This window comes from Anopheles maculipalpis, chromosome 3RL (genome assembly GCF_943734695.1).
Source record: "Anopheles maculipalpis chromosome 3RL, idAnoMacuDA_375_x, whole genome shotgun sequence".
In the NCBI taxonomy this organism is placed as follows: domain Eukaryota; kingdom Metazoa; phylum Arthropoda; class Insecta; order Diptera; family Culicidae; genus Anopheles; species Anopheles maculipalpis.
In genome coordinates this window covers 65,433,827-65,449,368 of record NC_064872.1, presented here as the reverse complement: position 1 = coordinate 65,449,368, position 15,542 = coordinate 65,433,827, and the positions used below count along the sequence as shown (strand labels likewise).

At 45.8% G+C, this 15,542-nt stretch overlaps 2 protein-coding genes across 2 annotated transcripts in view; one reads left to right on the top strand and one right to left on the bottom strand.

Moving 5' to 3' along the window:
* LOC126562120 (sialin-like) overlaps positions 1-15,542 on the top strand; it is a 293,788-nt gene that overhangs the window by 101,100 nt on the left and 177,146 nt on the right. The window lies entirely within an intron of this gene.
* On the bottom strand, positions 708-14,819 carry LOC126561730 (organic cation transporter protein). The gene is made up of 7 exons (XM_050218038.1): positions 14,327-14,819; positions 6,931-7,165; positions 6,575-6,833; positions 1,948-2,140; positions 1,421-1,854; positions 1,000-1,348; positions 708-924 (listed from the first exon to the last, which is right to left on the bottom strand). Exons 1-7 carry the CDS (start codon positions 14,806-14,808, stop codon positions 720-722), a joined length of 2,157 nt encoding a protein of 718 aa, XP_050073995.1. The 5' UTR covers positions 14,809-14,819; the 3' UTR covers positions 708-719.

Genomic DNA, 15,542 nt, shown 5'->3' with positions numbered 1-15,542 from the left:
TTAGCTTTCTATTCCCTAGCGATAGTGAGTACTCCTATCGTCGTTAAATACAGAGCCTGGTCGCGATCTTGCTACCGGGAACTCGTAATACTTTTCTCGTTTGATGAAACAATCGTTTCCCTGATCGATTTTCCCGGGTTTGCAGATTGCATCCCGTGCCCTAGTAGAGAGATGCTGCAGCCCTTCCATGCACGTTCCCATAACCACACGCACAAGTAAAACAGTAAAATTTATCCTTCGATAGTGATGGAATTGATACGCGTAATACTTTTCGATGCAACGATTTTGGCCACTAAATTTGTTTCTTTTATGGCGGTGTACTCTCTCAATGGAAGATGAATCGTTTCCTGTTCGATTTCCTGACATTAGGAACTGTTTCGCGTGTCGCGTTCTGCTGCTTCTCGCACATGCTGCCGATATTCCATCGTTACTGCTGATTGAACTGGGCAACGGATACAATAACTATCTTGTCAAGTGTGTGTTACTGCACTCTGAAAATCATCCGATACGGTTGACTAGAATTGTAGCACGACGCTGACGCTTTTAAAACAAAACACAATACTAAAACCTACACGTTTCACAACATTCCCTCCCGTGGGACAAACTACAATTAGTGATCCGCGTGACACTCCCAAGCGGTGAGCTAAAATATGACGGCTTTCCTCGTTACTACCTTACACTTTTCGGTATGTTTCTGAGGTTAGGAACCGGGACATCTTCTACACACCGGCCGACATCTGTTCCTCCTTGCACTGAGCCAGCGAGCGGACCGATACGCGTGATCGTATCGAGCGGTTAAGCATGCTCGACCGAAGCTCTCCGCGGGTCGAGGCTCGCAGTGAGGCACCAATCGAGCTCTTCGATGTGGCACGGGTGAATCGCTCCACGGGCAAATCATCACAGGTATCGACATCATCCACTTTCCTACAAAACGAAAAAAAAAAGTTCATTAGAATTGTTGCGCCGTTGGAGGTCTCCAGCAGGCAGGCCAGTACTCACTTGGTGAGGCAGGGGAAGTCCCAAATCTTTTGCCCACGTCCAAATTCTTCACCATCGGCAAGCGTTTGCGGCAGGTCGTGTCCAAGTGTTTCGGGCAGCAGCAGGGAAAGCAATCCCCCAATGATACCCAAAACGCCCAGCACAATCAGTGGCAGGGAGGGCGAGATGTTGGCGAGATAAACGACGAACGGTGCCACAATGCTCGCCACGTATCCCATGATGTGGATGAACGCGACACCCTGTGCCCGGACGACGGTGGGAAGCAGCTCGGCCGCGTACTGTAGTCCAATGTTGTACGAAATGTTCACACTGAAGCGTCCCAAAATTGCCAATGTAGCTGAATAGGCACCTGCAAGATGGGAGCGAATCGGAAAGAGAGGTTAAGTATTGCTTTAGAGGAAGTCCTGCAGGAGAAACCTACCCATCGGTACCATGGTGGCGAACAGACTGAACAGTCCGCTGGCGACCATCGTTCCGCAGGCCAACCATCGCCGTCCCCAACGATCCAGCGTCAGAGTGAGGAAGGTATCGGCCGGCAGCTCCGTCGCAGCAGCAACCGTAAACGTGAAGAACAGATCGAGTCCGAGCGAACCCACGTTACGCACGTGACCATCGAACACGAGCGAGATGGCCATCCAGATGGCAATCAGCAGGATGGTGATGTTACGCAGGCGTGGCGTCTTGAACAGATCCAGTACAGAGTAGTTGCTATTAGCAGCCTCTTCCTCCTGAAGCCGCACGCAGCTGTCACTGAATTCCTGATACACCTTGGCATCGATCGTCTTCTTGTTGATCGTTTCAAACTTCTTAAGGATTCCGATGGCTTTGTCAATCTTACCCTGCGAAACGAGCCATCTGGAAAGCAAAAGTGACCAAACAATTGCAAATGTTAATGTATGCCTTATTTTGCCGGCTATGAAGCAACAGTTTGCAGTGCAGCAATTTTACCTTGCCGATTCCGGTACCACCAGTGGGGTAAGGATGGCTAAAGCTAGCGGTGCCGATGTGACAATAGCGAACGTTTTCCAATCTGCCAGATAGTATGCAATCCAGGGCAATGCGCAGGAAGCGGTCGTGAAAAACAGCGCGATCGACATGTTGGCGACAAACGTGCGCCATTTTGGGCCAACGTATTCCAGAACTGCAATGAGAGGATAAAAAAATGCGATTTTAGTTTAAGTTAAATATGCTTAAATCTTCCTCTTGGCTTAACGATTTAATGATACTAGACTTGAGGATACAACGAAGTTGGATAGTCAGTCCTCACTACGGCGAAAAGTTTCGGATGGAATTTGAAATGCCCCGGATGTTTAAAACAACCACTGAATTGAGCTAATATATGGAAGGAAATCTAACGGCAAACTTATACGAGAATGACCTACACCTACGGCAGTGAAATTCAATGACCATTTCCTACACTATTTGCTCTGGATGACAAATTTAATCGACGACTTGTGCGATAGTAAACCAGGACATGAAATATTCATAAATTCCCATTCGAAGGTGTATGATTGATTGAGGGCAACAGGTGTAACCTGTTTAACGGCACGCAACAATCCACACATCTGGGCAATATGAATATACATCATACACAGGCGGCATCCATTACTTATCAACGTAGGTGCAACTAATCACAACTTTTAATTTTTCGCCGGCCAGCAACAGGCCTTTTTTTTTCTTTGGCATTTAAAGTGACAAATAGATTCCACTGTCCTGTGAGTGAGCTCGGGGAGCAAAACACGGGAGACATTTGTGCCTCCGTAACCGTTTGCGTGGGCAGTGTGAATATAATGTTAAGGAAATGCTACTTCACACACACGCACTGCTTCATCAATTAACATGTTTATTTATTCTGTCACTTCATTCGATGGAAGGTCAGACTGCGATTTGTTTGCGTACGTTTGTTGCTGTGCTTTTTGTTTGTATCAAAGTGTGTCCGTGTTACTTAAATGTTCATTCAGCGTTAATAATTCGCTCTGACGCGGGACGCAGCGATGCAATGTGCCGACAGTTATAAAACCTGGGAGGTTGGCTGATGTACTTTGAGCGGATAGGCAAAGTAACGTCCAGTCGTTATGCTAATTGGAGCAAGAACAACACCATTAGAATTAGAACTTGCTCGCTAGCTAGCAAGTGCCATTAGCCGAGAGGCACAATAATATGGCAATCCGGAACTGCACACCTGTGCTGTGATGCTCAGCGGATGATCAAGATAATAATTGGTTACCAGCGTGGATAGATTGTCGAGTACCGTGTGCACGGTGGTTTTATAATCGAGCAAGTTTGTGCCCTAAATTGGCAATTTAAACGCACGTTGTGGAAAAAAAACGCGTAAAATTATGGATGAGGATGATTGGAAATTGTCGCCGATCGCTTGCTTCTGTAACCAACGCAGATCTATTCAGTGACCTCAATCAAGAGCAGTACTTGCTCACAGTTTGACATCGAGAATGAGGTTGCGCTGGCTGTTTGGAGAGCTGGTAAGAGAAGGATGAGGTATTAGATATTGATCGGACAGTGCGATCGGATACTGCGATTAACGATCAGTATTTGCACTGGGTGCAGAGTGCTATAAAATAGGCACGAGCATAATATTAGCATGCCAGGTATACGAAGGACAGTTTAGCCGTTGTCTATAAAAACTTGATAAATAATGTCTTCAGTTACACGCACCCCCTCGCTCGAGAATGGTCCGATTTTATCGTTTTTAAAGGTGTGTCAATGTTGGAGTTTTAATTTTGGTATCTAAAAAAAACAATGCGTTCATTTTTTTCGATCTTTTTACATAATAAATTAGAACGGTGCTTGAATGAATTTGACCACTCACCGACATGCTCTTTGTCTTTCGCATGTCTTGGTGGGCACGGTTTGTTGTACGACCTTCGCAGAGAACAAGAATTTAACGTTGCTAACTGTCAACTATAGTGTAGAACACGGTAATAGTGCGGTTTTTTCCCGCCACACCAGCCAACAAAAATAATGAGGTCGCATCATATGTACGATACGAATGAGCACAGTCTAACAAGAACCCATTGCTGCTAGTGAATGATCAAGATCACGTACATCAAGTGTACGATCGATGCTAGTGAAAGGAAAAGCCGGGTAGTAGAGTGGGACACAAATTTAAATATTCTACAAGAAGTTACCCAAACCAGCAGCATGGGTGCAATCATCGAAGAAGCTAGCTTGCACACGGCACACTCCACGTTACGTGTAACCTTCCAAAGCGTGATCACAAAGTTTTGCAGTTGGGTGACTGGTGGGCAACCTTAGCTACTAGTGTTGCCCACTGTCTCAAAACGCTGCAGGATGGCCTTGAACAGCAAGTCTTTTTGAAAAATTCGCGGTCACCGAAACATTCACATTCGAAATTGGAGCGGAAACCATAAAACCGGAACGAAACTCAACGAAAACCTTTGGGACACACACACAGACACGGACAACGTGTAGAACAATTTTCGATAAATGGGTGTATCGGAGAAAAAGGCGCCAATTTCAGGGGAAGAACCATCCCGTACCAGTAGTTTGCGTGTGAATTGTGCCCTTCGGGGCAGTGGTAAACCGCTGTTTAAAGGCAAACTTTAAACGACAACAAAAAAAAAAAAAAAAAACGAGGGTTAACTGCATCGAGGCAGATAACCTTGGTGAGATGGTAAGATATGGCGTTGACATTCCTTTAACTGGGACATATGTTACCGTTTTGCCGAACGTACTTGAACTTGAGCGCGAGGGTTTAGGTTAGTGACCGCAGGTTACCGTGCAGATAGCGGAGACATGATGGAGACATCGGCACTAAGAGGTTAAACCGGTGGTATGCGGTGTGTGTGTGTGTGTGTGTCCATGCTCCGGAAATTGACCAACGCTGAACCTAGCTGGCACAGAACGAGAAAGACGCAAAGTTCCGTAAAGCACTGATGTTGTTGATGAAGACATCATAAACCGATGCATGGAACGATTATACAATCGTGACTATTACGTCGTCTTACAACTGGGCGGCCATTGTGGCTGCTAAAGCTTTCCGCATCTGTTACACGGCAATGCGCGTTGTCGCATAACGCGTAGCTAGACTTTTGGCTTTGTATTAAAAAAAGGGCTATGAAAGTGGGATTGGCTGACTGTCCGTTCTTGGCATTGTAATTATCGCAAACTTATCTTACTGTACGATGAAGTCATACGCTTTTAAATCAAGAATGTAAGTGAAGGCATCGGTCGCAAGATAAAGCGCTTTTTGCCCCTTTGTTCTGTCCACCTACCTCGCCCGGTGTAGACATTTACTTGGCCACTACTGGACGAAAGGTGAAACAACCTACAGCGGGAAGTAATCGAGATGTAATGTTTCGTTGTCGTTCATTAGCATCATTAACGGCGGTCGGCCAGGTAGAATGGCTTTTCCTACCGTGAGATCCACTCAGTTTGTCGTTATAGGTGGCCTTTTCTTGTCATGTTTGCCGTTATCATAAATCTGTCAAATGGTGTAAAATGGCGCATCGAAGCAGTAGTAAAGACACGCAAAATGGCCCCTTCTAATTGTTGCCGTGGTATGGTCTTTTTAACTTATGACCTGAGGGAACAAAACAGGTGTTGGAAAAATTTATTAACATGCTTTGGTGGCTGCAAATATGCGCCCTCACGACAAGTGCCATAAGTTTCCTGGCTGTGCGTTACAAATGATCAATTAGGTTATCGTTAAGCGTAGCTAAATAGATGCTCTACCGTCAGGTGTAGATTATCACCCATTTCATTAGCTATTCCACGCGATCGTACCCGGGCCAGTGTCTGAATGTGTGTTGCATTCACAATCAAAAAGCATTCACGATTTCGATTGCTATCGGCGGGTAGCATTTAGGTGCAAAATTGCAAACCTTTGGTGTAATTAATTGCTCAATAGCACACGATCGTGCCAACCCCACAGTCATGCTGCCCGTCCCGGCTAGAGATCGGCAAAGGTGTGAGAGAGAGAGAGAGACGTAATCAGGTTAAACATATACTTCCGACCACATTCTTTGGCATGCTGTGAGTATACGTTGTTCTAGTTCTGATTATCTTAACGGTCAGTTCTAAGGTGGGAAAATACTACATGTTCTATATCTGATACGAGAACTAATTAAAACATGTCGTTATGATACAGTTTCTGTTGATCAAAATTAAATCGTGACATTTTTAACTAATGTTGCTACAAGCAGGGTCAGTAACGCACATTTGTATGCACCCTAGACATCGCTTGCTCTATTGCAAACCACGACAACAGGCACAGAGTTTGAGGCTCGTGTTTCCATAAATTCTCCCCATTCCAAGGCGATCGCCTTCGATTGCCCTCCTCACTGTAAACCAGCGCGTTGCGGATGAGTGTTTATAGGCACCACAAGAATCAGGGGCAGAGGAAGCTAAATACATATAATAAGGTCGCATCAAAGTGCAAACTGTATGCAATGGTGGTGCAGGTGTCGGTGTCTATCAATCTCACGCGACTATGTCGTGTCGTGCAAGTTAGAATCAATTTGGACAGATCCCGGTCGATGAATTGTTGCTATTGGGAGGTGCGTAGAATACGATGGATCGATGTAAGCCAACTTACCTAAGATGTACATCATGGTGAAGCAGTTGTCGAAAGCAAATCCGACCAGAAACCGGCACAAGCTAAACTGCCAGAAGTTGCCAACGAATGCGGTAGCGACACCGGCCACAAAACCGACAATATTGCAACCAGCCAGCGCGGGGATGCGTCCGTATCGATCCGCAATCCAACCGAACAGCAGACCACCGACGATCGCACCGAGGAAGAAGATGGATTGGGCCAACGTCGGGAGGTAGGCATGGTCGCAGACCCATTCGAACTGTTGTGTAAAAGCAAAAAAAATAAAGAAGGCAAGAAAAAAGTTAGATATATGCTCATTACGCTGGTACAGGATTGCATCTCCTGCTTCCACTTACATCAGTTGCAGCCGTTTGGTACGGTACATCCGTAAAGTTGTACTCCCAACCGTTCCGGCAGGGTTGCGTCGGCCAGGATGGATCTGCCTTGCGTATGTTGTTGGCAAGCACCTCCGTGAAGTTAACGGCGTACATCGTACATTTGCTGTAGCTGATCGGTTCGCTTCCATCGGCGACGATACCCGAGCCCAAGCCGGACCCAAACGATTCGTCGACCGGAATGGCTAACGCGCGTCTGTGGAAAGAAGGAGCAATGGAAAGGCAGGATGTTAATGCAAGGCAGGGATGCTAGCGGCAGATAGGGAATTATACTGTTTGCTCATTGGTTACTAGCTTTGGTCACGCGCTGTCTCTTGTGAGGCAGCTTTTTTTTGTTGCTCCCCAAGTCATCATGATGCGGTTAGAGGAATACGAGGATGTGATGATGATCATTGCGGACGAACCAATTGCAAGAAACGTTCACTTCTAGCACCCGGTTCGGGGCACTGAACAAAGAAATCCGAGCGTTTGCTATGTTGCTCGCATCCTTGAGATGCTATGAAAGTCATTGATCCATGCACGGTGGCTCCCGGTGGGATTTCTGCTTCCCTTCACTCACTAACCAGTCAATGAACCACTGGTTGCGGCGTTTGGGTCCAAGAGATAGGTAGGGAGTAGCATTTGTTAGCCAGTTTGAAGCTGTTCTTCAGAATCGACAGGAAGGATCAGTTTTATTATTAGGAATAGCACGCTAACCAGCAAAAAATCGGGAACCTGTTGTGCAGAATAATCCCCGAGCTAGTGTAATTAAAATCTTTTTTTGTTCGGCAAATGATTTCGATTAAGTTGTGTGGGATTTAATTTCACACACAAGTGATCCATTCCATCGATTAATGATGACTCAAGTGATCATTCAAACATTCAAATGCTATACTCTACCATAAACCACCGTAAAGCAAATCACACTCACACAAATCCAATCAATGCTCAGCTCAAGCGCATGATGGAGTTCCGTTTTTGCAATTTTTTTTTCTCGATACCGGAGACGGTAACACCCGGAAGTTTGGAAGTGTTCTTCGCAAGCGGGCAGATCCGTAGAAACCGACAACCATTACAACCCATTTTGCTGCTGGGTTTTACCATCTGCTCAGATGTGGGTTTTTAAGGTTATGGCGAATTTGGGTTTGGCTTAGCAACACAAACGCCGTTTTTATTGGTGGCCGGATAATTAATGTTCCTGTGTCACTGGTATGACGGCGACAGTGCCAAAAAGGCTATCATTTATGAAAGCCTAACACCAGACGGTGGTATAAAAAAAAAACCCGAATGTGCGAGAATACTGTAAGCGGTTAAACAGGTTTAGGTGGAAGTGTTTCTCCGCCATGATTTTTTTTTTGTGCTCCACAGACTATTAATCCTTAAGCACCCCTTAATGGGAAAGGAAAAGGGAGTCAGGAAACGGGCCGGTGCCTTTTGTATGACAAATGTCAGTCGTTGAAAGGCAAGATTGACAGGACAGCATAAATTAAAGGCATGGCAAGTGTGTTGTGTTCCTTCAATTAACCAGTTTACTGAAACTGTCTAATAGATATTCGTCAAATGACTTGTTGATGGTTTGCTTTTTTTCTCAACTTTAGCTCAAATTATCCAAATTCGTGCCTCAAGATAATCCAGCTGGGTAAATAATAAAAAAAGCTATTGAAACAATCAATTCTTTGCTCAATTCCTGCCAGCATATTGGTCAAGACCATGTACAGAATCGTGATCGTGAATGAGCTATGATTCTACAGATCATCGGCTAACGCCTGCCCACTTCACCTAGCAAATGATGCCCATACAGAAAACCAAGAACTTATTGGTCCGATTAAATACGGAATTGAATTAGGAAAAAACAAAACAACACAAAAACTTGAACCGGATTCTCGACAGGGAAGTAAGCGAAGCATAGATTAACTTCCGAAACAAACGATTTGCTTCGTCCAGCCGCAACGAAACAACCGCGCGACGCAATCCCTGGTAGCTCTGGCCAGTTTAAAAACCCTGCTATTAACGAACACCATTGGTTGAGACGCGCGCTTAGGAGGAATGGATTTTAATCGAATTTCAAGGTTTATTAGCACAGAACCGACCACGGTGGCAGCGTTACCACAGCCAGCGGAACATAACATTGAAGGGAAGCCCTTTTTCACGGCTATGGTCAAACCATTAGGAGCTTGTTCTGGTGGCCGTTCGTGGTTGGCGCATTTTTTTTTCTGTTCGTTTTTTTTATTTCCGCATTTTCTGTTGCCGTTGCGTGTCCGTGTTGTTATGTGAGCGTCGTGAGGGCAGACCATCGTGTGGGATACTAAGTGAATTGTTGAGTGTTTTGTTTTTGTTTATTAAATTTTATGCTACCGTTTTCGGTATCATAGAACACTCTTGTTAACACCTAATGCTATTTAAGTATCATAATACAGCCTGATCAAACCAGCTAGATATGGATGATTTATCATCAGCTTGCAAAAGGTGAGCTCAAACTGCCGATCATCAGACGAGATATTGGTAATTGTTACGAAATTCAACCACTGTGTGTGTGTTTGCGCTTTTATTCAAGGAGCACAATAAATTAGCATTTTTCAAACAGCTTTTTAAAGTTGTGCCGGCAGTGTCATAAAAATCTTTTTTTTTGTCACAAAGAGCCCAAGATGAGGTGTTGTTTGAATCACCAAAAAAAAAAAATGGTTTTACGGATCGCCAATGAGACCTCGTACCGTAACTTGTTCGGTGGATGGTAATCTGGTAGAATGTGACTGCGAGGAAGGAGAAACACATATCCCTGCAGCAAAAAGAGCCGCTTTTTTGCTTTTGGGGTTTGGCTTAATGTCTTGTCCCTGCTCAAAGGCAATCCTTCAGCAATGGTTGACAATGATTTTTAGCAAAACGTGAATATCCGGTTGTGGATAATGTTCTCGTCACTTCTATATTACCTGTCTCCAGGACATCCAGTTTGTTTGTCTTAATCTATCCCTCTCGTTTTGGTTTAACGACCTACTAGGTCAGGACGACCATCGAATGGCTTACTAAACTTGCTGATATTACATAGTTGGACACTCAATTCCTCACTATGGAAGAATGGTTCGGATGGCATTTGAACCCCGGTCCTGTCTTGTGACAGCCCGGACCGCCGCGGACTTATATCTTAAACTATATCAACTTTCAATATCACTTGTTTGATTGAATTTGACAAGTCTCTTTACATTTGAGTGTCTATCAAACACACAATATGTCAGACAAGTCGAGGAGAGTTGGTCGTATCCTGATTGGTTACAGGAAGAAAAATTATTCGTCGGCGTGCAATGTTGACCTCCGAAGTTGATTGAGGAAATCACGATGTTCACGAATCTATATCATCACCTGCTGTCAATCAAAAGCGTTCTTTGCAAAAGCATCTTTTGTATCATGAACTTCAGGCACGACTTTACTGACGCAAGCAGCAATAATAGAAGAAAAAAAACCCCCTTGAAGGGTTGCTCAAAACTAATCCTGCACTTGTACTCCATAGATGTTGTCGAATGACGTCTGCTAGTGCCTGAGATGCCGGAAAGCAGGATAAAGGGAGCACAAATTATCTAATACCAGAATTATGGAGGCATTCCATCGGAGGCAGATATTGACCGTCGCAATCGATACGCAGCGAATACCTTTACGTGTCGGTCGCTGGTGCTTCCTGTTGCCATTTCCGGGAAACGTTGGTATGTGCGGGTTGATGTACGGAAAAGCTACAGCACACAGTTCCAATCGTGACCGAGTGATCTAATGGATCAATCTCTCGCTTCGATGGCTTCAGCTGTTCTATTTTGACATTCATCATTTTCCCCTCAGATATTCGATGTCAAACGTTCGTGAACCAATTTAGAGCACTAGCACTTCCTAGTGCCCTGCGATGAGCCCCATTCGCCGATGCTAGTCCGTGCTAGCTCTACCACGTGACCGACCATGACTTGGCTGGCAGGCAAGATAAATAGGCCGTTGGACAAAGTTCAACTTCCTTGTGTGACCGGAATTCCACGAGCTCACGTTACGTCATTACGATGCCCAGCGCGGGGTAACTCACTGCTGTTCATGTTCCGATTACAGTAAATTGGTCTCTTGCGCTTGTAACGGGGTGGGGTCGCGTAGCAGCGCGGTAGAAGGGTTCCAATTCTAGCGGACCCGTACCGGACCTGACTTACTCACCTCGGACTTTCACTCGCTGCCTAGCTGCTTAAGTGTGGTGTGGCTTGACCCTCAAAAACCATACCACACCACCCGACAATGGTCCGGATTTCCACCGGTATATGAGCACGGTGTGGTCGGTTTTTTGTTTTTTTTACTCCATAAAAACATTCTCGCATACTACAACACGAGCATGTTGCGTTAAGTCAACGGCGTGTGTGGGGCAAGTTCTTTACATTGCAAACATTTGCACGTACACACCTGTACACAAATAGTGGTGCACAATTTAATTGCGACCTTCAGCCCAGGCGTACGTCAAGCCGTTCTCAATTTTTCGTCTTATTCTACCGACGTAAGCTCATCCATTTATGAGGCGCGTATGCTTGAGCGCAGGTGAGGAGCCCATTGCAAGAACTGTGGCCAGCAGCAAAAGAGACGAGGGAGAGAGAGAGAAAAATTGCAACCATGCAAACAATGCCGCAGGTGGAGTACTACTATGTATGCTATGCGCTGCAGAATTGCGCCGCAACATAAACACAAACAATGCACACACACGTGTTCAGTGAAGGTGGAGTACCACTACTTGAAAGGATTAGAATTGAAGTTTACTAATTTATGCGCACAAGAACGGTGTATTAAATAGTGGCAATTTGACATTGAAAATCCCACCGAAAGTGCGAAAGTCTCTTTACTAAAATCCTCTTCTCTCTCTTTGATTTTGCAGTGATCCTCAGCTCAGCGCTCTAATGTCGGGGGTTTTTTTTCCAACACTCACTGTGCGGAGAACTGTAAGGCTTGCAGTACACTTGCGAAATGTCTATTTCACAACGCGCATAGACAAATGAGGCCATCTTGTTGCTGGTGGGGACAACTAGGCTGCCACCGTTCACGGGATTGGAGTCGGTAGTGCGGTCAGCATGCGCTTTTACCTATATATCGCGATAAAATCATACGACCGATATGGTGGCGCGGCATTCGCCGTGCCTACAAACTATTAGTCACTCGCACCGGCCAACCGTACTGGCCTTAACCTGTGCGTATGTGTGGTGGATACCAGCAATTCGCGGCACGCAATTTTCTAGGAGTTTTGTGGGGTTTAATTTTTGCTCCAGAACGAACACCTGCAAATAAAGCGCTTCTTAGATGCAACGGTAGCACCTGTCCCAGAACGGTCACCATTCCAGTTAACCTTGTAATGTGTCGCAATATTACAGAAAAAAAAGATCACATCCAAATAGATCAAGAAGCATTAGTAAAGATGATTCAACAGTTATCGCAAAACTAAAAATAAAACTCAACGAGAAAAAACGCTTTGTGTTCAATCGAATCGGCAAACCTTGACTGATGGAGGGAGAAGTGTGATTGTCCGGCTGGTAAGTTCCCTCCTCACGCGTCTTTAGATCGCAATGCGTCTTTGAACTTCAATTCTGCAGCCAGCTTAATTAGCGTGATCCGTTGCAATTCTTTACCCACAACACCGCAAGCGTCGCACCCGTTTGTCGCGCGTGTTACGCGGCTCACAGTCGCCGGAGCGGCATGGCGGTGCTTTACCTCGAATTTGGGTCAAGTTGAAGTTGAAACTTTTCGAGTAGAGCACGCGCGCGCACTCCGATGCGGCATTCGCTTTGGGCTTTTTTTAACTTGTTGTTGTTTGGAAATGGAAGAGCCACCAACGGAATTGACTACTTGGGTGCCGATGATGGTGATCGATCATTAATCGATCCATACACACGCAAACGCGTTAGAGAAACCGGTGAAGATAATTACACACTGTGTTCGAAGAAGCGTTCGAATGTGCTTGAATGTAAAAAAATGGAAACCATAAATGGCGCCCATTGCGTAAAGTAGACACCCCGAAATGTTGCAATTGTTTGGTTGGGAATAATTGCGGGCTCATCTCTGCGCTATTGACACTTCATGGTCAATGTGTGCATTGATCGTTCGATCGCAGTTTATTAGCTCATATTAACGTTGGTTTTAGGACAAATAAAAAAATGCTGTGACTTCAATTGTATCATGTCACGATGGCACATCTGGCTAGTGTCACGACGGCTACTTACACGGGTCAGCTATTTGTAAGTACACACTTCATCATAACCGCGATATGGCATTGCCCGTCGTGTGTGATGTAAACCGATACGAATGCGCTATGGATTGCAAAAAGGAAGTGCACTCTGCCGCGCTCCGACTGCTCCGACGCGCCGTTACACCAAGGGCCAGTGCTGCGGTGTTTACTACGGAATCAATGCATCGTTTGTGCAGCATGCGGTTTGAGCTGTTTTACTCTACTCTAGCTGCTAGTAATGTCGGATGCATTTCATTCTTGTAGAAACGTTGCAGTTAATGTACTGGTCCTTGCTTTGCCGCTAAATGAGGAAGTAAATCAAGCATCTGTTCCGTGAGGCGGGGGTTTACCGGTCGTCTACGGTCGAGGTAATAATATCCCATGAACACGCTGAACCAAACAGCAGCAATCAACTCGGAAGAGGCTCCGATCATCAAGAACATTTAGCTCCGCAAAATCTCATTGCCAGGCTGTACAAGTGTTCCAACACAGCCGAGCTGGCGTTCTTCTTTGTCCGAAATTTGTTGCAGAAGTGCGGTTATCCTTCATCTTCGATCGAAATCGATAGAAAATGAGAACCTTTTTTTTCATACAAGCATTATGCACCCAATATATGGCGCATTGGAACTCGCGATGCATTTAACGGGCGATCTTCTTTTACCACTTGAATTCCGTTTTCGGAACACCAGCGGTAGAAGGAAAAATCAAAACATCGCAGTGTCCAAAAACCTTGACAGAAAACCATCGCTTCTCTAGCATCACTGTGCGGCCACCGACCGTTGTCGACCGCGTCTTTCTTCGTCCCGCCACGCTCCAGCGGCTTAGTTCAAAGACGGTACGATTTTATGGTCAAAAACACAGCGTATGGGGTTTACTACTAATATCACACCTACGTATTAGTGTGGCCGAGTAGTTGGAACAAAAAGGAGGGACAAAATGTACTTCGGAATGCGCCACAGAATACACCGTGAAGATGTCTTAGTGTGGAGGGCATTTAACATCACCCTCGAACCGTAACCACTCTTGGTGGTTTGGTAGTAGTTGGCACGCCGTAACTGCCCCGTACAAAGAAACATCTACTAAGCTACTAAGCGCTCGAAACACTTAGCCTACACTAATACGGAGGACACACCCCATACACACAGGTATACCACCTACCTTTCCTCCACGGACAGGTGCTGCAGTTCTGGCACGTAACACCAATGCTCTTCGGGCACGAGAGTGATGAAAATCTGCGAAAAGTACACGAACGCCACGAAGAACGCGAACGGAATCATCAGCAGGAAGAGTATCTTCTGATAGCGCCCAAATTCGCCCACGTGCGGCAGCAGATCGTCAAAGTCTACGACCGGTTTTTCGGCTACCGTTGCCGCACTGCCGTTGCTGCTCATCAGGACGCCATGCTGGTTGCTGTTTTTCGTATCCTTGCGCAGCTCCTCCTTGCCACCGTGCAGTTCCATTGCGGCCAGCTTTTCGGCCTGGGCACAATCACTCACGAAACCGTTGTTGATGAACGCGTTCAGCTTGAGATTGGCGCTAAGATTGCTCAAACTGGCACTGTTGTTTAGGCCCGGTTCGCCAAGCTCCCGGTCGTCGCCCACGTGCGAGACGGGAATGCTTTCCTCTGGTTTGGGTGTCATTTTGTTTTACTGTTGTTGCTTAAGCTTCTTTCGCTAGGATGTGGAGCTTTCGTATCTCCTGTTGCACTTGGTAATTGTTTTATCGAGTCAATCTTCTTCTTCTTCTTAAAGTTCACTTATACACCCACACACCTACACTTCAGTACGCACTTTTTACCACAAAATCGAGCAGAATTAGACGCAAAAGGACAACGTCCGTTTGCTCACACTTTCTCGAACTATTAGTGCACTTTAAACTACTGCTCCTAGGGGCATGATTTTCGTTTGTTTTTTTTTTTTTGCTATTGTAGCCGCTTCAGGATATGCCGCAACGATTTGCTTTTTGCACTCGCACTCGTCTACAACGGCAGCCAACACTTTTCGTGATGAATTTACTCGCTCACTGACTTTTCTATATAAGCACAACCTACCCAGTACGGAGTTCGCGGCACGCTCTATAACCCGTTCCGTACGCGATAAGTGCGAAAAATCGCGATGTCTCTTGCTGCTTTTCACCACGCAAGTGCGCTGCTCTAGGCGGCCCCTAACTCAAAGCGCTCTACGACTTGGTAGTCTGCGGATCGGACGTTTAATTGAGTCCGGTTCGATGGCGCACCGAGGATATATAGGGCTATTAAGTGGCGACTGCCGGAGAGCGAGATCTGAACCCGAGAGCAACGGATTTGTCGCTGCTGCTGCTGCAGGTGCGTGAGAGACAGCCGCGCGCGTTGACAGTCGAAGATCTCTCGAATCTC

Bases quoted from the DNA above. Each gene is read 5' to 3' on its own strand.
- LOC126561730 (XM_050218038.1), bottom strand. From the start codon at position 14,808: ATGACACCCAAACCAGAGGAAAGCATTCCCGTCTCGCACGTGGGCGAC. The intron at 6,834-6,930 runs GTAAGTGGAAGC...TTTACACAACAG, and splicing joins ACCAAACGGCTGCAACTGAT to TTCGAATGGGTCTGCGACCA. The intron at 1,855-1,947 runs GTAAAATTGCTG...TTTGCTTTCCAG, and splicing joins GTGGTACCGGAATCGGCAAG to ATGGCTCGTTTCGCAGGGTA.